General features: G+C 32.0%; 1 protein-coding gene across 1 annotated transcript; it reads left to right on the forward strand.

The window, feature by feature from the left end:
* Positions 1-1174: 1174 nt before the first annotated feature.
* LOTGIDRAFT_174487 (hypothetical protein) lies at positions 1175-24328 on the forward strand (the record flags this gene model as incomplete). The annotated part of the gene is made up of 19 exons (XM_009053071.1): positions 1175-1254; positions 1668-1797; positions 6686-7082; positions 8217-8300; positions 15061-15269; positions 15637-15693; positions 15917-15979; positions 16389-16469; positions 16912-16992; positions 17930-18019; positions 18293-18397; positions 18923-18992; positions 19356-19499; positions 20226-20530; positions 20902-21028; positions 21399-22141; positions 22791-22958; positions 23607-23841; positions 24177-24328. The coding sequence occupies 19 exons, from the start codon at positions 1175-1177 to the stop codon at positions 24326-24328; spliced, it is 3321 nt and encodes a 1106-aa protein (XP_009051319.1).
* Positions 24329-24952: the final 624 nt, after the last annotated feature.

Below are 24952 nucleotides of genomic sequence, written 5' to 3' on the forward strand. Positions count from 1 at the left end.
AATAAATCAGCTGTTTTGAAACATATTTCACGTGCAAAATGTATTCAACAATAACCATGAATGGATATGAAATCATATTCCATATATTGAGATAGTTCAATATGACCCTTGGGCCGAATATTCTTTCATGATTTTGTTTATGTGTTTTCATTCAATATCTGTCGTAGATCACCAGTTATCTTCAACCATTCACGTTTCTTTGTGAGTATATCTTTAACCTTGCTGAACCTGCACTCCACAAAATACATTATAAATGGTTTAAGTAGATTCCTCTCCATTCCTCCCTCCACCCCTCCTGGTATGTCTTCTTTAAAAGTTCATCTTGTTTACTTGATGGTTCTTGATGTGCTTTTCCTGCCTTCTATAATGAAAATTGGTAAATATTAGATTTTTCTGCAATATTTAGGACACATTAAAGGGATTGTAAAGAGGTTTTCTAAATTTTTTATGTGTATCAGGAACATTGATAGCATCAATTTGCACCATTCCAATTTTCAATCAGACATCTGTGGTTCCTGCAAATCCACTAAAACTACGTAATGATGTCACTAATCCTGAATTATGCTTGTATATTATAAGGCCTTTGCGATTAGTGACATCAGTTTTAGTGAAATTGCAGGAACCATAGACATCTGGTTGAAAATTGGAATGGTGCAAATTGATGCTATTGGTCTGCCTGATACACATAAAAAATTCAGAAAACTTCTTTACAATCCCTTTAAAATTTCTATCTTTTAACCAAAATGTCACTAAAAAGAAAAAAAATGTTCATGCTTGATTTAATAACTCAAGACATTTTGATTTGTCATTGTCTTATTATGCATTGGTTTATGACCAGAAATATGTCAAAATTAACATGTTTATACAGTGGACTATAGTTCTTGTCTTGTATTTTATTAAGAAACCATAGAATAGTAAAGATGACATCATTACATGACATGTATATGACATTTGGACAACGCTATAAATAGTAACCTTGAATTCATCCTGCAACATCCTAGAAAAAAAAAATTAGGTTCCATTGGATTGAGGAAATAATTCAAGCTAAAAGCTAGTAGATCTACCAGCTGTGAACATACAAACAAACGTAAACATGACATCATTATATGACTAACTATTTGCATTGACCTTATAACCTTTATTCTGCAACACAATTTTGAAATTTTGGATTCCAATGAAAAAAAATAAACATATTCAGAAATTTTTAGCTGATCAATCAGTTGTTCACATATGCTTTGGTGAACGCAATGAAAAGTAAACATGACATCATTATATTAACTATGTACATGTATTGTGAACTATGTGGAAGAAGCTCTAACATTTATAATGCAACACAATTTTGAAATTTGGGATTCCAATGAAACAAAACAAACATTGGATCTACCAGCTGTTCAGATATTTTTGTGAACACAATGAAAAGTAAAAATGACATCATTATATGACTAACGAAAAATACCAGATATTGGAAATAATTTTTATCAACACTGCTTGAATATCCCTTATTTTTTTTCTTCAACAAAGGAATTTAGGGTTCCATTGGATCAAGAAGCCATTTTTGTTTCAATATGGAGGCTTGCTCTACCAGCTGTTTGGATATATTGAATAAATCTTAGTTTGATTTATTATTGATATGAGTTTACAGTTGAACATGTTTAATTCCTTAACAGTGATTCACATTCACCAGAATATCATATAGAACAAGGTAGTAATGATAATCTATTAACTAGTAGTAATACCGTTAAACTACAATCAACTATGATTACTAAACCAGATACTAATAGCAAAACAGATTGTCAGGTGAGTGCTACCACTTCTTATGCCATGATTTTTTTTTTATATTTTTGTTTAAAGGTACTAACCCACTTATTTACCTCAAAGGTATATTGGAATATCTGCTTTTCCTGCTGATAAAGCTTGGATTAAGCTAACCAAGCACTTTTTAGATGGAAAATCTGAAAAGGATTGTAAAAAGGTTTTTCTAAATTTTGTATGTGTATCAGTAACACTGATAGCTTCAATTTGCAGACACAGACATCTGATTGAAAATTGGAATGGTGTAAATTGATGATATCAGTGACCATGTTAAGCATAACAAATTTAGAAATCCTCTTTACAATCACTTTAAGTCTTAGCCATGTTCCTCAAAAGATCTTACGATAAATTTCCGCATGAGTGCATTATTTCCATATGCAAAAATTTCACACTTACAGTTCATGGGACGTGATACACGGATGGGATATTGGTATGTTAAAAGACAGACAAAAAAGGTCACATATTGCTGCCATCCAAAGTCGGTTTACTAGTTTTTGAAAATTTTCACCAGACAAAAGCAAAATTTGACTATCCAGTAATGTCTTGATAGACTCATTAATGGTTCAGTTTTGTATTGATACCAAAGGTTATGCCAAATTTTGCTTTTGTCATAGTGAAAATTCTCAAATACTAGGGATTGAATTTGGATTGGAGCACCACCCAAAATTGTGACCTTTTGCCCTAAATGGGACCAATTCTTGTCGTAAAATTTTTGAGGAACAGGGGCCAGATTTTTCTACAATTTAAGAAAAATGTACCAAAAATTTCATGTGTACTTATTATTAGTGTCACAATATCTGTGTGAAGCAAAAAATGATTATAATGGCCAAGTATCTTATACTGTTTTGTCTTCTTATTAAATTGTTGGATGACCAGAAGTCAGATTTTCTGTTTAATAAGTAATGTATCATCACATATATAATTTATGGACGTTATTGAAAATCTTATGCTAGTAATTAAATATGATTAATTAAAGAATGATAAATATAGAGTGGTGTAAAATTGATAAAGTTACATAACATGTTATATTGATAGTGTGTGTTTGTTAATTTAGTTTATTGCCAACCTGCTGATATGAATTTCTATTTGGGATCAGTTTATTTCTAATCCTGGATTAGTTATTGTAAATCCTAGATCAGTCTTTTGCTTATTCTGGATCTATTTAATGCTAATCCTGAATCTGTTTATTGCTTATTCTGGATCTACTTATTTCTAATCCTAATCCTGGGTCAGATTGTTGCTTATCCTTGGTCAGGTTGTTGCTTATCCTGGGTCAGGTTGTTGCTTATCTTGGGTCAGATTGCTGCTTGTTCTGGGTCAGATTGTTGCTTATCCTAGGTCAGGTTGTTGCTTATCTTGGGTCAGATTTCTGCTTATCTTGGGTCAGATTGCTGCTTATCCTAGGTCAGATTGTTGCTTATCCCAGGTCAGGTTGTTGCTTATCCTGGGTCAGATTGTTGCTTATCTTGGGTCAGATTGTTGCTTATTCTGGGTCAGCTGTTGCTTACCCTGGGTCAGGTTGCTGCTTATCCTGGGTCAGCTGTTGCTTATCTTGGGTCAGGTTGTTGCTTATCCTGGGTCAGCTGTTGCTTATCTTGGGTCAGATTGCTGCTTGTTCTGGGTCAGATTGTTGCTTATCCTAGGTCAGATTGCTGCTTATCCTGGGTCAGATTGTTGCTTATCTTGGGTCAGATTGCTGCTTATCTTGGGTCAGATTGCTGCTTATCCTGGGTCAGATTTTTGCTTATCCTGGGTCATTGTTGCTTATTCTGGGTCAGGTTGTTGCTTATCCTAGGTCAGCTGTTGCTTATCCTGGGTCAGGTTGCTGCTTATCCCGGGTCAGGTTGTTGCTTATCCCGTGTCAGGTTGTTGCTTATCCCGGGTCAGGTTGTTGCTTATCCTGGGTCAGATTGTTGCTTATCCTGGGTCAGATTGTTTACATCTGTGGTTCCTGCAATTCCACTATAACTAAGTGTTTTATTACATCACCCCGGCAAAATTTCGTTATATCACATAAGATCTTTGCGGAGTGATGTCATAAACTATTTGTTTTAGTAGAATTGCTAGAACTACAGACGTCTGATTGAAAATTGCAATGGTGCACATTGATGCTATCATTGTCCCTGATACACATACAGAATTTAGAAAACCTCTTGTCTTTATTGTTAATTGTTTTGGTATCTGCCATAGTTAACTCAACAAAAATTGGAAACTTTTGTTTCACCTTTGTACTGAAAATAGGACAAAAGTTGATCAGCTTAATGGAATGTTTAAAAAGTGATGAAGAATTGACAAAACTATTGCTTAGTAACATCAACAAGGATTAGCATGCACTGTTCTGCATGCGTCACTGTGATCCCTACACAACTGGAAATAAAAAAAAAGTAGGCTAATTCTGCTGTTCTGGAAAAATTTCCCTTATTGTACTCTGCTTGACCTCATGTCTTCATAAGCCAAATAAGTGTTGAAGTAGGATGAAAAACTCCATTCATTTCATTTCTGCATGCGTCACATTCCAATGTGGACATTAATATTTTGTAGTAGGTAAACAATAACAGTATATTATGTTGAAGTATAAGTAACTATAGAGATATTGATTGGTAATATAGTCGGTATTGATTAGTATGTAGTCACCTGCATTCCGATCTCCTTACATCATTCTCTACCTGATTCATATACAACAGTCGTTTCAAATTTTAGATCATTAGTTGAATATTAACGACCTATCTACATCATGTGTGTTACACAGGTAAAATTTTATCTTTTTGTGATCATGATATTTAGATTTTGAGGAAAACTTTGAAATTTTGTGTTTGGAAATTTGATTAAATAATTTAGAAATTTTACCAAAGTTTGTCATTTTGCTTGAAAAAACCTGAAATGTTTTGTTGTTTTGATATGTATTAATTATTTGTTAGAATTATACATATTATTTAAAGGAAAAGTTTGACAAATATTTGCCCTCTGTGTTTCAATATTTGAAATGTATCGTTAATGTACATTTTAATGGTAAAAGTTCGTTGTCGTGAATATTGAGTATCAGATTACTCATTTGACAAAATTTTGCATTTTGGCAACATATGCATGCTATATGTCTTTTCTAGGTAAAAATTTTCTTAATTTTGTTTTGTCTAGAAAATCTGATGCAAAAGTTTGTTATGTAAATGAAAAAATTCATCTGTTATACGCAAAATAATAGCAAATTTTTTATTTGGGTTGCTAACAACGGCCATTTTGATTTAGTGGTATCATATGTGAATAGTGTAATATTTATAAAAAATTTTGTGTGTATTCGTTGCAGATAATCTAAAAACGATCAACAATACAATCATCCTGATTAGAATATTGAATTGCGAACGTAGCTCGTGCTATGCGAATGAATCAATAAAGGGTGGGGTCGATGGATATAAACATTGTTGTACGAAGTCAGACATATTTATTCTAATAGTGGTTTTGTTATTTATTGATTCACTTGTTCATTTATTCATTTATTTATTTAGTCAATATTCAATTGGATTTTCACTCACTGAGTTAGTTAGCAAAAGATTAAAAAATTTCATCTGTAATAATGGTGACTCACTCTACATTTTTACTGATGGCGTATATCAGTAATATGCATGGAAAACATTGTATAGTGCCCTGAATTTTTGCTGCAGTGTTTTTTTTCTCTGATTATTGACAAAGTAGATCTGGGATATAAGAAAAGTCATTTGCATGGATAGGTCCTATAAACTAAGAAAGCAAATATTTAGATTATAACTGTATCCCTTTTGATAGTTGAAATTTCCCTCAATGCACACTACATGGGGTTGTCCGTCAAGTATAGTTCAATTAGAGGCAGTAAAGTCAAACATCAAACTCCATTCATTTCACTTAGATAATGAGAACTGCTATATTTTTCTATCCGTCTGCTGTTTAATGACATGAATTCAGATGACAAATCAAAACAGGTTTCAATTGGTCAATAAAGATAGTTCCTATAAATAACAGCCAATCAGATCAATGTTATCAAAAATGACTGAAAATGATGACTATTTATCATTAACTGCCTAGAGGACTGTAGTGGTGTTGCATAATCATTACAGATTTAACTTTTCAATGAAATTTAATCATTAATCAATTTCATAAAATAATATATTTTTTGCCATGATCTCTGAGATTATAGTCTGCATTCTAATTCTAGAACACAAGATGATAACTCTCTCATGTGTGATAAGCCATTTTTCTGATTTAAAAAAGCAGATTCCGTATATTCTAAACTTCCTCATGACTATATTTTTTTTTACCATGAAGGCTTCTCCTTTAGAGAGTTCACATTACATATTTATTTGGTATTAATAGATATACAAATAAAAGGAGGAAAAGTGAACTGCATATCCTTGATAAAGCATATTAACAAACATAGAACAAAGAAATATGTGGGATAGCATCTTTAAGCTGCTATATTTTTACATTGATTCATTAAAAACGTTTTGTATGTGGGAAGACCTCTTTAGGCTATATATTTTTATATTGAATATTAAAGCAATTATTTAAATAATGAAGAGATAGAGTTTTATTTTCCACAAGTGAGGGTCTCTTTAAGCTACATATTCTTATATTGAATATTAAAGCATCTACTTAAAAATACAAAGAGATTGATTTCTTTTTTCTACAAGTGAGGGTCTCTTTAAGCTACATATTCTTATATTGAATATTAAAGCATCTACGTAAAAAACAAAGATAAATTTCTATTTCTCTGTGGGAGGGCTTCTTAAAGAAGACTGATTTTTTACACTAATCTAAGTATTATCTGATATGTTAATTAGTTATCTAAGGAAAGATCTGGGAAAGGTGTGAGTGTTAATGATAGCCATTCTATTTTTATTAATAGGGGTTAACAGAGAGACATGTTGAAACCTGCAACAACCATAATGAGAATCCAATCCTTCATGATGGACCACCAAATTACATTCTACCAGCCACCACTCTTAACAAACCAGTCATGTTTTTTGCTGGGTTTGACGATGAAAAAGAGGCTACTGAATCTGAAGCAGACGCAGGAGAACCAGTTGTGGAAAACAGAATCATCTCAACTACTGTGTCCACTAATTTCTTCGTACCATTTGATACTACTGATGAAAATGAAGATGAGTTTATATCTAGTCAAGCACGGAAACCAAAAGTTCCGTTTAACGAGTCTACCAATGAATATGATATTTATTTAAAACAGGAAGGATCAGCCAATATTTCAGGATTATCACATATTCATGGAAAAGTTAAAATTGAAGGTAAGCCTGATAAGTTTCTTTCATACCTAAGACTTCTTTTATTACCCTTGAATTTTTTTGACCAATAGTTCTTTACTCTCAGAAACGTGAATTTTTTAGCAAAGCCAATCAGTAATAGTGTTCACAGCTCACCATTGAAATTTGAGCCTTCAAATCCATGTGTGTCCAGAATTATCTGTGTTAGAATGTAAAAATGACAACTGGTAATTTTAAGATACTCTGTGATATATAGAAATCATCTTGTTTTGTTGATGGCATTGTCCCTTTAATTGATTTATTGTAAAGATAAAGGCATTGGATCTTTAAATATGACTCCTATTTTGGTGTCAAAGAACACTTTTAACAGACGAAGTACTTGACAAAGTTTCTAAAGGGGAAGTGGGAAATGCATCCTTAGAAATAGATTAAGTAGATGTTTGAAGTGAAAGTTGATTGAGATACAAAGTTGTTCATTAAGATGAACTGGTATTGCTTCTCAAGTGACATTGTATTGACATGGAAAAGTTGATGTTAAGTAGTATAGCATCTTTAGTCTTCAGGTAGATTTATATTTGAAAAAGGTGTTAAATGATACAGATCTTTAAACATATCAGGCAATTTAATCTATATGTTACTGCATCTTTAATTCGATTCAAAAAGTGTAGCTGAGCATTGGCATTATGCAATTAATATTAATGAAATGGATTTTGAATTATATGTCCAAAAAAGTATGATAAGTGACATTGCATCTTTAATTTGTTTTATAAAGTGATGTTAAGTAGTAAATGAATATGTTATGTGGCATTGCATCTTTAAATTGGTTAAGTAATGGTCTTAATTGGCATTTCACCTTTAAACAGATCCAATGTGTCATGAAGATGTTAATGGGCATTGTATCTTTAAAATAATCTAGTAGTCTTCGTAATTGGCATATCATCTCTAAACATATTAAATCAGTCACAAAGATGATAATTGGCAGTGCATCTTTAAACTAGTCTAGTAGTGGTCTTAAGTGGCTATTCCTCTTTAAAAAATTCAGAAAGGTCATGAAGATGGCATTGCATCTTTAAGCTAGTAATAAGTAGTTAATGAAGATGTCAATGGTGTCTGAGCATGCCCACTAGTCTAACTTCCTGTCTTCAACTCTAATTACAGGAGAAGAATATGGTACAGCAGGTACTAATAATAATGATGGTATATTGGTAAACCACACAGACTCTAATCTAAATGATATACAAGGTAAGGTTATAATATATAATACTAGGCTATAAGATCTGCTGTCTTGTTTATAGTCTTAAAATAGCTGCCTTACATACAATATATAAGATTATATCTCAATTTCTTTTTAATACCAGTTTAAAACATTGATGACCTTCTATACTATTATAAGCTTTATTAGTAATCAATTCCTCACTCCTGATCATAAAGTCAAGTGATCCATGATTGGCTACAATTTTGTTTTATTCTCAAACTTAAGCTACAAGGGCGAATTGAACTGCTTAAAATATTTCCAAAACTGTATCAAATATTTTTGGACTTTTTTTTAACACCTTGCATGCGATTGTTCAACCTATTTTCAAGTTGGATCATGCCAAACATGTGCTAAGATTACCAAAATGAGGGAGCTATTAAGCAGGGATTTAGAAAGAAGAATTAATAAAAACAGATCCAACACGCAAGACAGTATGCGTTTTGTTATTTATGATGATTCTCGAAAGCACTGGAGGTGGCACCAGATTTTTTTCTGATCAGCCTGTGGATGGAATTTTTAACTGAGGCACTGACAAAAGTACTGCTAAATTGCAAAACAGTGACAATCGACCAACCAAACTGGCTTTTTTGCCTATGATGAGAATAAGGTGTGCATATAAGCACTGGCCAAGGAAACAGTTTTAGCGATAATATTGAAAGTGATAGGGAAGGAAGTCTGATGAATTGTTTAGTAGATTATAGTTGAAGGTTCAGTGCTATTATAGATAGTAGTGTAAAACTAAACTAACATACCAAGGTAAACTAGGGTAGACTATAATAGATCTATACTAGTAGGGTAGTTAGATACATGTATATTGTTTAAAGAGACAATCAACTATGTACATTACATTGTTTATACCAGGTATATATAACCTTGAGGTTTTAACATGTGATGTATAATTAACAACAGAACTATGAACATAAGATATATGGAAGAGGGATATTGCTTAAAGGGACAGATTCTCTAATTTGATTTGGGTCTTGAATATTTGTAGTGGAGCCTAGGTGGCTCAGTGAGTTACACGCTTGCTCGCTAACCTGAAGGTCCAGGGTTTAATCCTGACATAGGTCAAGATAATACCTTCGGATTTTTCAACCCGGTTTCCCCCTGTCAGTGATGCAGGTAAGAGGGGCTGACATGGAAAAAGCGTCTAGTCGTTCGGATGGGACAATAAACCGAGGCCCCGTGTGCTACAGGCTGTGCACGTTAAAGATCCCTCGACAGTTGGAAATCGAAAAAGAGCAGGCTAATGCCGCTGTCCTGGCAAAATTTCCCTCATTGCACCCTGCATGGCATTGCAGTCTTCATTAACCCACATGGTGCAGAAAAGTAGGACGTAAAATTCCATTTATTTCGTTTTATTTTATTTGAATATTTGTAAATAGTCCTCAGAAGTACAAGAAAAATTCTGAAATACCTCAAACTAGGAATTTCAATTACTATTTCCATATATATGACAGTGTCTCTAGAAAAGACAATTTGTCTTTTTAACTCTCAAATGTGGATTAATTCTGGAAACACATAATTTCAAAGGCTCAAATTTCGATGGTGAACTGTGAACACTAATTACTGATTGGCTTATTTCTGAGACTGAGGTGAATTAGTCAAACAGATGGCCAATCTGTCCCTTTAAAAGTGGGAAGTGTGTTATACATGTGTTATGGGACGAAGGCAAACAAATTAATTCCAAAATAATGGTTACTGTAGCTACATTGGATCATTTTTGATTAAATTTGTGGAATAACTTTAAAGTTGAAATATTTTGTAGGAGAAAGTGCAGAAATACATTTTATTCCTTCAAAAAAAAAAACACATGAAACTCAATAAGAATATTTGGATTTGAAATAAGAATGACAATAATTGGAAGACCTATAAATGGAGGAAATTTGACCATTTTGGTTGTAACCAGGGCATTATAAAATAAAGTTAAAGAAAATTTTGGAAAAGAAACAGTCTAGATAATGAGGTCTGCATCCCTTCAGCTTGTTCTAAGATATAATATTCTGATAAAACTTTCTGAATCTTCAAATATGTCAAAAACAGGTTTTAGCAGACATGTTATTTTTAAATCAAAGATTATGTACTAAGGTGAATAACTTCATGTGAAATAATTCAGATTCTAATTCTATAGAGCACAAGTTCTAACTTAAAATTATTTAACATTAAAGGGACAGATGTACCATTATTTTTGACCAATCATACTTTAGTCTCAAAAAGGGGAATTTTTTCACTAAGCCAATCAGTAATAGAGTTCGCAGGTCACCATCGAAATTTGTGCTTTCAAATCCACGTGTGTCCAGAATTCCTAGTTTGAAGTATTTTCAAAGGAATAATGCGATTTTGGTACATTTCTAGTACTTTTGAAGACTATTTACATATATTCAAGACTAAAATAAACCCTCTAAAATGATGCACCCGCCCCTATAGAAATGTTTAAAGAAGATCACTCAGAAAGATTTTTTAAAAATGTTCCTAAAATAGAGGGAGTTCATTGTGAAATTATCTAATTTCATGAACACCGAATTTCATAGAATGGTCTCCAGAAGCATATTTGAAGGATTTTGTGTGCACTAATATTAATGATTTCACATACTTAGTTAAACAGGCATACTATATTATTATAATGAATCAATAAGATTATCAAACTAGACCAAACATTTTGCTCTAGTTTAGAAGATTTGAAGCAAAGACTCATGCAAAAATCACACCAAAAAAAAACTATTTAAAAAAAAAAAAAATTCATGCTAAATCAGAAAATCAAAAAATTTCAATTTTTTAAAATATATGTTGACACATATATTGCCCTGCTGTATACAATGTATATATCACAGTATTTCTGTACTTACATTTCTTGCCTATTATCCTTTAAACAGTATATAACAAGGCCGGCCGGTAATGACATAGGATCAGATAACCTAACACAGTTATGATCATAAATTGAGGTTTAATAAGATCAAGGTAAATACCATACATTCCATTTAATAGGTTTTGAAATCTTAAAAGAATAATAAGTTTTTCATGATGACTTTTTACTGAATTTCTACTGATATTGTCTGTTCGAGTATTTACTTATTTGTGAGTAAAAAGTTTTCATCACAGAAATTTGTTGGTAGTATGTCATGTTTTTTGGTTGTTAAAAGTCAAATTAAGTAAACAATGCCCAAGATTAGAATGAATTATCGACTTCAAGTGAGACTTTTGTGATCTATTCTCAATATAAAAAATATGATTTATTATATATTCTCAAATTGATAATTAAGCTTATATATGAAAGATTTTCGGTTTAATTTTGAATATTGAATTAATTATTCATTATGATGGGTAACGAACAATAATGGTAGTTAAAAACAATAATTTTAGAATGAATTCTCAATGTCTAGAAATGAATCCTGTGTGTTTCATTGAACTATTTTAAAATGAATTCTTAATTCTAAGCCATTATAGAAAAGACATTACACTTTTAAAATGAATTCTCAATTCTAAGAAATTACAATTTTGAAATGAATTCTCAATTCTAAAAAATTACAATTTTTAAAATGAATTCTCAATTCTAAGAAAATTACACTTTTAAAATGAATTCGCAATTCTAAGAAATTACAATTTTTTTAATGAATTCTCAATTCTAAGAAATTACAATTTTAGAATGAATTCTCAATTCTAAGAAATTACAATTATAAGAAATTACAATGTTAGAATGAATTCTCAATTCTAAGAAATTACAATTTTAGAATGAATTCTCAATTCTAAAAAATACTAATCAAAAATGAATTCTCAATTCTAAGAAATTACACATTTATAGATGAATACTCAATTATAAGAAATTACACATTTAAAATGAATTCTCAATTCTAAGAAATTACAATTTTAGAATGAATTCTCAATTCTAAAAAATACTAATCAAAAATGAATTCTCAATTCTAAGAAATTACACATTTATAGATGAATACTCAATTATAAGAAATTACACATTTATAGATGAATACTCAATTATAAGAAATTACACATTTATCGATGAATTCTCAATTCTAAGAAATTACACATTTATAGATGAATACTCAATTATAAGAAATTACACATTTATAGATGAATACTCAATTCTAAGAAATTACACATTTATAGATGAATACTCAATTATAAGAAATTACACATTTATAGATGAATACTCAATTCTAAGAAATTACACATTTATAGATGAATACTCAATTATAAGAAATTACACATTTTAGATGAATACTCAATTATAAGAAATTACACATTTATAGATGAATACTCAATTCTAAGAAATTACACATTTATAGATGAATACTCAATTATAAGAAATTACACATTTATAGATGAATACTCAATTCTAAGAAATTACACATTTATAGATGAATACTCAATTCTAAGAAATTACACATTTATAGATGAATACTCAATTATAAGAAATTACACATTTATAGATGAATTCTCAATTCTAAGAAATTACACATTTATAGATGAATACTCAATTATAAGAAATTACATATTTATAGATGAATACTCAATTATAAGAAATTACACATTTATAGATGAATACTCAATTCTAAGAAATTACACATTTAAAATGAATTATCAATTCTAAGAAATACTAATCAAAAATGAATTCTCAATGTCTAATATTAAGAATGATCATTTCGATCATGGATTTCTACAAGTATCTAAGTAGATAAAAGATAGAAATAAATCTGTTATGTTAATTTGATCAACAATTACATCAGCATCCTAATTTTGGGCAAATTGTCAAATTACGTCATGGTAGACTCCAAACAAATTCAATTCTCAAGGTTTTTATATTTACTGTCTGTTTTCACCGAATTGAATTTCTCTTATCAGTTCTATGTCAAATCCAGCTTTTACTTTTCATTATTGTAAGTAAATTTTTTCCATGATAATTTTGGTACTGGCTTGTTTTTGTGTTCAAAAGCCAAAATGGCTAAGATCCAATATTGGAATCGCCTGTAAATAACAAAGTAGTTAGTGATGGATGATAATTCCATAATTCTTTTTCTTTAAGTTCTGATTTCTGTGTTTGAATGTAATATAGAGGCAGGAATAAGTCTTGTATTTTTTTGGATTGTGGAATTCAAGACTTACTGATTTATCTTTGTCTGGTACCGTTAATGTATTGTTTAGAAGTATTATTAGACTTTCTGACACTAATGGCGCTATATGTCAGTTTAACCTTATGAACTACTTCAACTTTGGAGGTTGTAAATTTGGAATTAGAGAAAATAGAACATCCTGGTTTGTTATGACTTGTAGAATTAGAAGTGAGCCAGGTTTTCTTTCGGCCACTACGATGTTCTCTAGTCAGATTAGACCAGGACATGATAAAATCACAAAAGTTTTAAACCGTTTACCTCACTTGCCTATCATAATTACTTGAAAAAATCCATGATAACGGTGTAAAAGCTCTGCTGATCGCAGACACATTGCGAAAAAAGGGCAATGCGTCAAAAAGCATGCAAGGGAAACTTTTTCGGAACAGATAGTGTTTACACTATTGGTACCAAATTCCATCTGTTCCGTTCTGAGAACTGCTCCAAGACCACCTTGCCTTTAAAATTGGGTCTTGAATATCAATAAGATATACAAAAAAAAAGAGTTTTAAAGGAAAATTCATCTACCATTGATAAATATGTACATATTTACAACTAAAAAAATACAGAAGATAAAGAATGTATTGTATAGTATATAGGGAAATTATGTTAATATACTCTACACCTGTATTGTAATGTGTATAATACATTGTTTGTATATAGACAATAGATCTTCAGCTCTCTTAACTTCTTATAATAGTAACTTTCATTAATAATGGATACTTTCTTGCATACTGTTTAAATAGTTAATATTATTATAATGGGTATTAGAAGTATGCAATATCAAATCATTTAGGTGTAGTTATAGGGATTGAATCTAAGGTTTGCAAGGTTTTTTTTAATAATTGAGAATTTTTTAGCTTCAAACTGACTGTTTATAAGTTAACTGTTGTACTCAGAAAGTCAATATTTACCAGTGATCAGGTATTTGAGGGTGAAAGTAGACACAAGGCTGACTCTCAGAAGCACTGGCTGTGGTTCTAGAATTTTGTGTACCTTGAAGATTTGAACTCATGGCATTGTTTTGCCCAGCAAACAACTATCCAACTCAGTACTAACTTAGTCAATCCACTGACAAATTGATCAGGACCCAAATCACACAGAATATTCACAGTATTTGATAAGCTATTTTAGATAAGCTTAAAATTATGAATTTTTTTCAGAGATTTCATGTTTTTTTTTAATGTAATTTGACCGAGAATTGAATTTTAATGTCTTCATCTAAATCAGAGAATTTGATGTCTGAATTCAGCTGTTATGGTGTTTCCATTTGTTTTGAAACATAACACACAAAACAAAATTAGAAATCCAAAACAACATGTTGGCAATTCATTGCTTGCAACTAATGAACTTTTCACACAAGTGTATTGATCATAAATGAGAAAAAATTTCTTAATGAAAAGTGGTACCAGGTGTTTAGAAGAGTAAGCATACCCTTCCTGCCACGTGTTTTAAAACAGTTTGAAATTAGAAGGTGGCTTAAATATATTTTAACCAGGCAAAATTTCCCTCATTGAACACTGCATTATATTGCCATGCCCTTTTATTTTATTGAAATTAATGGCAAGAATGCTAAAAATAAACAAAAATCATAATGGCCAAATATCATTTTTTTTTTTTTTTTCAGATGAAAATAAGAATGTAGTACAGCAAGAAGAACAATGTGATACTGTAGAGGAAGAGAAACCTAAGGTAATGGAGAAACCAACAGCAGCTACAGTGTTTACTATTGATTTTGATGAAGATAAGAAAGTGAAAAAAGACCTGAATTTGAGTGACCATATACCATCAAAACTGAGAGAGAAATTAGAAGCTAGGAAAAAAGCTAAGTCACCGGTAAGTGAATATTTGACTTGATCATAGTAAATTAAAGGCATACATTCATCTAGATAATTGCTTTTTAAGCTGATTGAGCTCAATTTCAGATAACCATATCACTTTTCAGAATTAAAATCTGACATCCAGTTCTCCTTAAATTCAATAAAAACCCACTTTTTAACAGCATATTTTGACAACTGTATGCCTTTAAGAACTAGTCCATGGAGTTAAGCCTCGTTTATTCTTAAAAATTAAGAATTTTTCGGTAAAATCTGTATATATCATTTGTTAATCAGCATAATTTAGAATTCAGAGCAAAAATTATTAAAAATTTGAGTGTTTTTTTTAATGAGTTATTCATTGTTTTTGTTTTTTATTGCAATAGGAAGCTGATTCTGCTAAGAAAACAACTCCTAGTAGTAAAGAAAGTGCTAAAAATTTGGTAAGTATTTGAGACTTCTGATAGGATTGGGTCTGTTTAATGCAACTTGTGTTTCAAGTAATCTAGCTTAAGCTCCATATTTCATGTTTGGAATAGCAATGGTTTCGGGGGTCCAATGGAGTCTTAAGTTGAAAGCTCTAGTGGAGGCATGATTTAAAGACCTCATTATGCTGAAGGGTTTTTGGAAAAATTTGTTTACTTATAAATATTTATTTTATTGCAGGAAAGAACTCCTTTAAGAAGTTCTAAAAGATTATCAAATGGTGTTAAAACACAGGAATCTAAGGTATGTACATTGAAGAATCAAAGATCCAGTAAAAACTTGTGCTGTTTTGAATTGGTTTTAGACTTGGTACATGTTTATATGCATATATGTTTCGAATATGATCAATATCAATATTAAGTTTGTTAGATCGGTGGTTTTACTTTGTAAAAGGGACCTGATATATAACCCATGAACCCAAATTTTGCCAACGTAGGTGATTCAAATTTTATTAGGTTCCCATGTAATGTATTTGACCTTACCACCCTTCTCATGGTAAGAAAAATTCTGATGCCATGGCCATTGCTTCTAAAATTTGGCCTAGAAAAAAATAGTAATTCATTTGAGACCCACACGTTCAATTTCTCCATTTTGGTTTTGCATGACATATTTTAATGTTGAATTGTTGAATAGTTGTTATTTTATATTGTAGAGCTCAGAAACAAAACCCACACAGAACAAACCTTTAAAAACACAGACAAGTAAAAAAACTGACACTAGGAGACAATCAACTGTAAGTTTATACGATTCTCTTTGTTTTTTTTTATTATACTACATCTTAGAATGAACATAAAATTTAAGTTCTCAAGAATGGTCAATATGAGTATATATTCATCAGTGAACTTACCTGGTGTCATAAACAGAATCCCTGTAACATCTAGAAAATTCATAAAACTAACATTGTTCCCAAAATTAAAAGGGATTGTAAAAAGGTTTTCAGAACTTTTAGTGTGCCTTGGGGACCCCGATTAAATTGATTTTCAGACAGACCTCTGTGGGTCTTGCAATCCCCCTAAAAAAATTGCAAGAACCGCAGACTTCTGACTGGAAATTTAAACAGTTCAAATTGATGCTATCATTGTCCCTGATACACATATTTATTGAAAATATTTAGCTCCAGAATGGAATTTAGCCTTTAATTTATCTTAGATTTTTGTTCTGATTTGTTTCTGCAGGAATATGATTCTAGAACTTATAAAGTTAAGAGAAATAAATCAAGCACTAGTAGTGATACCAGAAAACATTCATCCACTCCTGTAAGTCTGGCTATAACTTTTAAAAATTCATTATATCGTGGGTGACCGCTTGAAACCTCATATAAAGATATATGACGCAAAATTACTTTTCGATTTTCTTTTTTTTTCTTTTTTATTATGATTTTTTTACCACTATACATGGTCTTCATTCTTTGAAAATTTAAACTTTGTATAACAATTTGAGATCTTCGACCTATTCAACCAATAACTTGTATAATAATACAATATACAAGGTTTTTCGTTTTCATCCACTGAAAAAGGAACATAATATATAATATAATATTTTACGAGGTTTTAAATCTGACTGTTTATATACGTGTTATTTAATTGGTGGTTTTTGAGTTATTTACAATCAAGCTAAGAATATGAGGTTTTGATCACAAGATTTGTGCTTTACCAAAAAGTCAAAATGACCAAATATGGCATATACAAGGTTCTAAGCTGTTCTGTATAATATATCAATCTTTAAAAGATAAATTTTCAAATCCAAGAGCACCTTCACTATCCATTTGACCAATCATACCTTAGTTTCAGAAACAGGAATTTTTGTTAGCTTACATAATCAGTACTAGTGTTCACAGCTCATCATCGAAATTTGAGCCTTCAAATCCATGTGTATCCATAATTATTCACGTTTGAAGTTAAATATTAGACTTAAATTTTAATGAGACTATGCCATATATAGAAAAAACATATATAGAAAACACATATATAGGAATAGACAGTGAAATTTCTAGTTTGAGGTATATTTGAAGGGATTATGTGATTTTCTTGTGTTTTAGTACTTCTTAAGACTATTAAAGCACAAATCAATCCCTGAAAATTCCTAATGTTCCCCTTTAAGATTGTCTTTAGGTATATACTGCAAGGATAAGCATGTTGGGATCAACCAACACAATACCCTTTGTGACCCTTTGGTTTTTTTTTTTTCGTGTAGGAATCGGACAAAGAAAAAAGACTATCCAGTTCTAAGAACATTCCAAATACAAGTACAGGAAAGAAATTAAGAAGACTTTCAAAGTCCCCTGTAAGTACTCAATATTTTTGATGTGGCTAACTGTGTGTTAAAAACAAAATTTAACAATGTGCTAATACAGTTTTCAATTGTCCTTTCTTCAAAGCCTTAGAAAAGTTGACAAACCAAGTCATAGGATGGCATCAAGTGTTTCAGAAGTAAGTATGTGCAGTTTTTCCTACAAAATTTGTCCTACCGGTAGTATAAATTTCAAAAACTTGATTTGCTGTTAGGGATATATATTTGCTCATGGCAATGAAAACAAAATTTCTGGTCTATATTCAGGAATCTGTGGCATCTACTAAGAGTAGTAAAAGTACCGGTAACAGTAGTAAAGTTGGTGTGGATAAAAGGAAGAAACTATTAGTACAGAGTCAAAGGAAATCCTTTGTAAGTAATATACTTTAGTTATTCCCCTTTAATTGAAAGTGAAAGTTGAAGTAATCTCAGCATTCGTATCTATGTCAGCCATTCTCACTACGCCTGACAATAACCTCATATGCAGCAGGCGGATAAATTGGACTGCTTTCGTCCTCCATTGTTGATATCTGACTAGTTTCTGACACCCAGACACTGACACTGACACTGACACCTCCTATCTGAGGATAAAGTCTCCAAGGGAGATAACTAACATCTGATGAACTATATTTTGTAACGCAGAGGTAACTTCCGCCTAACAATTAAAGGTTTTCTTCCATTTGCACACAAGGTTATTGTCAGGCGTAGCGAGAATGGTTGACGTAGATACGAATGGTAATCTCAGATGAAATCTTTCTGTTTTGTATGAAAGTTTGTATTCAATCTCAAATTCGTGTTGAAATATCAAATAAGATAGTCCAGAAGCAATGTTTGTTATCTGTTATAGTCAATGTTTAAATATATCAGACTGATATCCTATTTCTGAATTCATTTTAGGACTCAGAAACATCATCTTCTAAAGCTAAAGCTAAACCATCTTCACCAAGTTCTGTTGCTAAACCTAAAGGTAAAGATTGTTCCTAATCTTATCTTCGTCTTCCCCCCCCCCCCCCCCCCTTTTTTATGTCTATCAGTGTATGTGAGGCTATGATATGTGCTTAGGCTTATAAACCTTGTGTGCTGATTGCAGTGCGATTTGAAAATTTTTGGACAGTAATGTTAGTAAGACCAAGACCGAGTCTTTTGGGAACAAATAGCGAGAAACCTTTTTTCCTAATAACCCATCTTCTGCGTCTTCATCAAGGTTCGGATATGTGGGATATGTCCATTGCAAATAATTTTGTTAGCTCATCAAGATACAGGACTGTAGAAGATAGAACTTCCAATTCATTTTCCTTCCATTAATGTAAATTTTCTATTTTAATTGTAGTGACTGTAAAACAGCCTAGAGTAACAGAAGAATATAGAACCAGCCCAGAAACATCCCAAATTAAAGATGGTAAATCTTATTTAATGGAGAAATTATTTGAAGGTACAGAAATAATACAACAACAAACTATGACTCAACATGAAGGTAAGCTGATAATGTTATATGAAGATATTCAAACATGGTTTCTTTCGCTTAAAAACATTTGTTAATTTGTATGTGAGAGCCTTATTACCTTGAAAAGATCATCTGAGAGCTGATATGGCTCAGGAGTTTGGTCTTTTGCTGTTTTTCATCTGTTCATGTTAAAGATTCCTCCAATCTGTAAAAGTGTTTAACTGATGCTGTTATCTTGGAAAACTGATGCTGTTATCTTGGAAACTGATGCTGTTATCTTGGAAAACTGATGCTTTTATCCTGGAAAACTGATGCTGTTATCTTGGAAAACTGATGCTTTTATCTTGGAAAACTGATGCTTTTATCTTGGAAAACTGATGCTGTTATCTTGGAAACTGATGCTGTTGTCTTGGAAAACTGATGCTGTTATCTTGGAAAACTGATGCTGTTATCTTGGAAAACTGATGCTTTTATCTTGGAAAACTGATGCTGTTATCTTGGAAAAATGATGCTGTTATCTTGGAAAAATGATGCTGTTATCTTGGAAAATAGATGCTGTTATCTTAGAAAACTTATGCTGTTATCTTGGAAAACTGATGCTCTTATCTTAGAAAACTGATGCTGTTATCTTGGAAAATAGATGCTGTTATCTTGAAAAATTTACCTCAGTAGCCATTACATAGTATTGCCTGTTTTAAGTAACACAATTTTGAACCTGAAAGTAAAAACTAATTGTATTTTTTTTTTAATATTTAGCTGCACCACTAAAAAGTCAGCTGAGTTTACCAGATGATAATGTAAGTAACTCTGGTACCTATACTATTGATGATGAAGAAGAATGTAATGAAGAAGAAGAAGCTAGACAGAGAATAGATGAGGTGTTTGGTGTCAGTGAACTAAACCAAGCTGTAAGAGACATGTCCCTACAAGATGAGGTATATAATACTGGTAATCTCTCTGACGACAGTACCTGTACACCTACTGACGACCTCAAGCGACGCAGTTTCACCTTTGATCAACCCGATGACTCCGACGCTACCAAACAATATGTGGATTTTGAGGTATGTGGTAGCTTTGATTGCTTTCTTGTCACTTTGATATGCATCTTTAGTTGAGCAACGATATTTCTGCTCATCTGCTCTGATTCAAAGCAGAAACAGGAGCAGTCCTTAGCAAAGGTCAGTACTACACTTGAAACAAAGGTCAGTACTGCAATTGAAACAAAGGTCAGTACTGCAATTGAAACAAAGGTCAGTACTGCAATTGAAACAAAGGTCAGTACCGCATTGAAACAAATGAAATAGAGCGCCTATTTCCCATTACATGTAAGAGAGAATCTTATCATCACCAGAAGTCTTATCTTTTGTTGAATGGAAACTAAATTGGATGAAACTTCACCAATAATAAAAAATGCTTCCATGTTTATTTTCAGGAGTTAAAAGCAATGGCTATACAACATGGTGGTGATGTTCCTTTATGGATGTCACAACTTGTAGCTTTAACCAATCAAAATCTACAACAGTCTAGTCATACAGTCAGTCCTTCATTGGATACTAGCTGTAAGCTTTCTTAAATACGAATTCTTTATAGGCACATTTTTTATTACGAGAAGACCTAAAGAATCTGCTAAGCAGTTGAAAGTCTTTTGTTTATTCCAGTTGTATCATTTCCAAACTTACAATAGTAACTTTCCATAAGAAATGGCTTGTGATATTTTTTTTCATAGAAGCTGGCAAGATTTGCTTTAAAAACTGCCACAAAATTATAAAAAAAGAGCAGATTAAGTTTATAGGGTATTTTGGAAATTGGTACAATGAAAGTTTATAATTAGTAAATGATTACTTTTAGGTATATGAAAATTTTTTTTTAAAACTTATTTTTGTTTAACCTGCAATGATTTTAGATAAAATGATTTACTTTTAATTTCAGTTAGTAGCAGATCACCAGTTGACAATGGTACCAAAAGAAAGCCTGGTACAGGCAGACGCCTACCACCAATACCTACTAATCATTCTACTAGTTTACTCTCTCAGTCATCACCTTTATCTGATTCTTTAAATAATGTTTCTGAACACAGTGCCAAGCATTCTCCAAGAGTTCCAACCTCTAAACAGTCTCCAAAACATTCTCCTGTGGCATCAACTACTTCTACCAAAAAGCCTTTTGTGTCTTCAACCAGACCAAATAGAGCCTTTGAACTCAGACGCTCAAATGCCACAGAGGGTTCAAGCAGACGGAAATCAACCTCATCAGTAGCTTCAGCTAGTCCACCAGTATCTCGTAGGTCAGAACCCAAAACTGAAAGATCATCAGCATCTTCAACATCTCGACCTCCTAGAGCTAAAGCCAAGACTACACAGCTTAGTACACATCTGAGCAACCTGAAAAAGGAGCTGAAAAGAACAAGTATTGGGGAATCTGGTAAGAAGTCTGGTGGTAGTAAGAGTCAATCCACACCAGCCAGCAGGAACAATTCTCCAAAAACATTGTCCTGGAAAAGACGAATGGAATACGATCCCAGAAAAGCTGTGAGTCAAGCCAAGGAGAAGTCGAAGAAATTAGTCAAACAATCTCAGTCGGTAGCAGTGGAGACTACTAAAAGTACCAGTAATCTTGTACGGTCATCATCTTGTTCCAATTCAGAAGAACTTTGTGGGCTAGGATCAATGAAGGTATGTATGAGTTCTAGGGGTCGCTTGATTGGTGAGTTCTGGATTCATGGAATCAACCAATCAAAAAAATAAGTTGAAACAGAGTAAGTGCAGACAAAATTGAGAAAATGCAGAATTGGAACAGATGGAACTGTTCAGACCTCTCCAATCAAGTACTACCCATTATTTTTGTCACTGCTTGTGTGGATAGAGACTACAGTTATTGCCCTTGACTTGTGAATGCTGTTATAAAAGAGACTAAACTCGTTGTTGTTTAAAATATAGTTGCTTTACTCGAGAAAATATACATAGAAAATCCTACAATCTTTTCACATACTAGCGTGGACCGGAAGTCTTAACAAGTAATATAAAGAGTTATCTCCCTTAAGGATCAGACCACCACTTATTTAGTTACGTACATCTCAGACCACAAATCATTTAGACATTTCAATACAAATGCCTTTGACTAAATACTACATTTGATTAAATCTTATTTCATCAATGTTAGCCCTTGAATTGATCAAGATCAACCATAGCTTCAATTAAAATTGCAGATGTGGGCTGATGTAAGCTTTCAGCTACTGTTTGTGTTGTACACATAGGACCACAGGTTTTGTACATTTTTAGTGGTTCACCAACTTTTACAATCATATTCATGTTATAATTGTAGGAACTAAGTAGGAGTTGTATGCATAAATCAGCCTTTTCAACTCCTTCACCCAAAGATCTGAGAAATATGTCACCTCTGCAGCGTTCAGCTTCCTTGAGAATTAGACGCAGTACATTTGATACAGTGCCAGATCAAGATGTTCAACAAAATGGATTACACCGCACTGAGGTTTGTAGGAGTCAGTTCTGCAACATTCGAAACTCTGCAAAATCATCTTCTGTTCTATCAAAACAAATTATCTGACCTACATCAAGTGAAGTATCAATACCCTAAGCATATAGTTTTTAGCATTATGATGTCATTTAATGGGACAGGTGCGACCATTTTGGGTGGTTGATTTTTTAGGCTTGAATATATGTAAATAGTCTTCAGAAGTACTAGAAATATACGAAAATCGCATTATTCCTGGACTTTAAATTCACTATTTCTATGTATCTTTTCTATATATCACAGAGTATCTTAAAATGATGAGTCATCATTATAAGATCCAAACGTTGATAATTTTCTTCACACATGGAATTGAAGGCTCAACTTTTGACTGAGCTGTGAACATTGGTTTAGATGAAAAATTCCATTTCTGAGACTTAAGTATATTTTGTCAAATAAAAATGCACACCTCTCCTTTTAAGTTGTTTTTTTGTGAAAAAGTAGAGCTGAAAAACTGATCAATTTTACTTCAAAAATACTCCAAACTTTGAGGGGCTGTAACATTGGAACAATTGAGATCCAGAATACTATTTTATTGTTCCATCCACCAACCATGTACTGATAGGAACTTTTTTTAGTAACTTATTATATTTTTATGGTATTTTTTAGTCATATAATCCATTATTGGTATCGTCAATCTACCAACTATCACTACAGTTAAAATCTCAACTAGATAAAACAGTAGAGAAACTTAAAGATGAAGATAAAATCTCAGTCACACCATCACCTATTGATGATTTCCTTGAAGAACCAGAAAAAAGTCAATTCCCAGCCTGGAAAACAGCTAATAATGAACTCATTAGCATCTTGAAGAATCTAAGAAGAATCAAGCATCAAATGCAAGGTAAGCTACAATTTAAATATCCTTTGTCTGTCAGAATGGTAAGCTTGGGGAAATAACTGGCCAGTTGGGATAAAATCATTAAGCCTGATTTGGCATATACATTGAATCAAATTTATCTGCAGATTATTTTGCTCCTGCATCATAATGAACCAAAAAAAAGGCTGTAGTATAATGGAGGCAAATTTTGAAAAAACTACCAAACTTTCAAAGTGTATTTTGAAACCACCCAGACACCAACTTTGTCCAACTTTCAGCTATTTGTGTACACGATAATCTGTTTTAAGCTTGCAGTTGCAGATTGATAATAATGTGTTTTACTATGTCTTATATTTCAGCTGTTGATTCTGTGTTATTTCCTACTACTAGTGACCACACCTTGGATCAAATTCATCGCTTAAGTCTAGAGATAACAGAGTTTCATCCTATTGGTCATGAAGAAGATTTTAGTGATGAAGGTTCACCTGATTTAATGGAAGAATTTTACTAGTCAAATTAAATTATCTATTAAGTGAAATTGAAAAAATCAGTGGTTGCTTTTTCAAAAAGTAACTATGATTAAATCCCGACTTTAAGAAATACAGTAATTTGATTGGTTGAGACAACTAAATTGACCAATCAGAAAACTGAAACATTGAAACGATTGCCATAATTAAAGATATTAGATTCCAAAGAAATGACGAGCTAGTTTTCAAAAGGTCTTAGATTAAATCCTGAGTTTAAGAAATACAGTAATTTGATTGGTTGATAAATTGACCAATCAGATGACTGAAACATTGAAACAATTGCCATATTTAAAGACAGTAGAGGTCCAAAAGAATCGATGACCTAGTTTTTAAAAAGTAACTACAATTAAAGCCCGAATTAAAGAAATACAGTAATTTTATTGGTTGATACAACTAAATTGACCAATCAGATGACTGAAACATTGAAGTTATCCCGTTTGCCATAATTAAACACATTAGAGGTCTGAAGAATCAGCAATCAAGTTTTCAAAATGTTAACCACAATTAAGATTCAAAGTAATACAGTATCTGATTGGTTGATACCTCAAATCAATTTGAGTGATTGACCAATCAGATGACTGATTAATATTTGTCATAAGTGTGCAATA

This window comes from Lottia gigantea (assembly GCF_000327385.1).
Source record: "Lottia gigantea unplaced genomic scaffold LOTGIsca_199, whole genome shotgun sequence".
Taxonomy (NCBI): domain Eukaryota; kingdom Metazoa; phylum Mollusca; class Gastropoda; family Lottiidae; genus Lottia; species Lottia gigantea.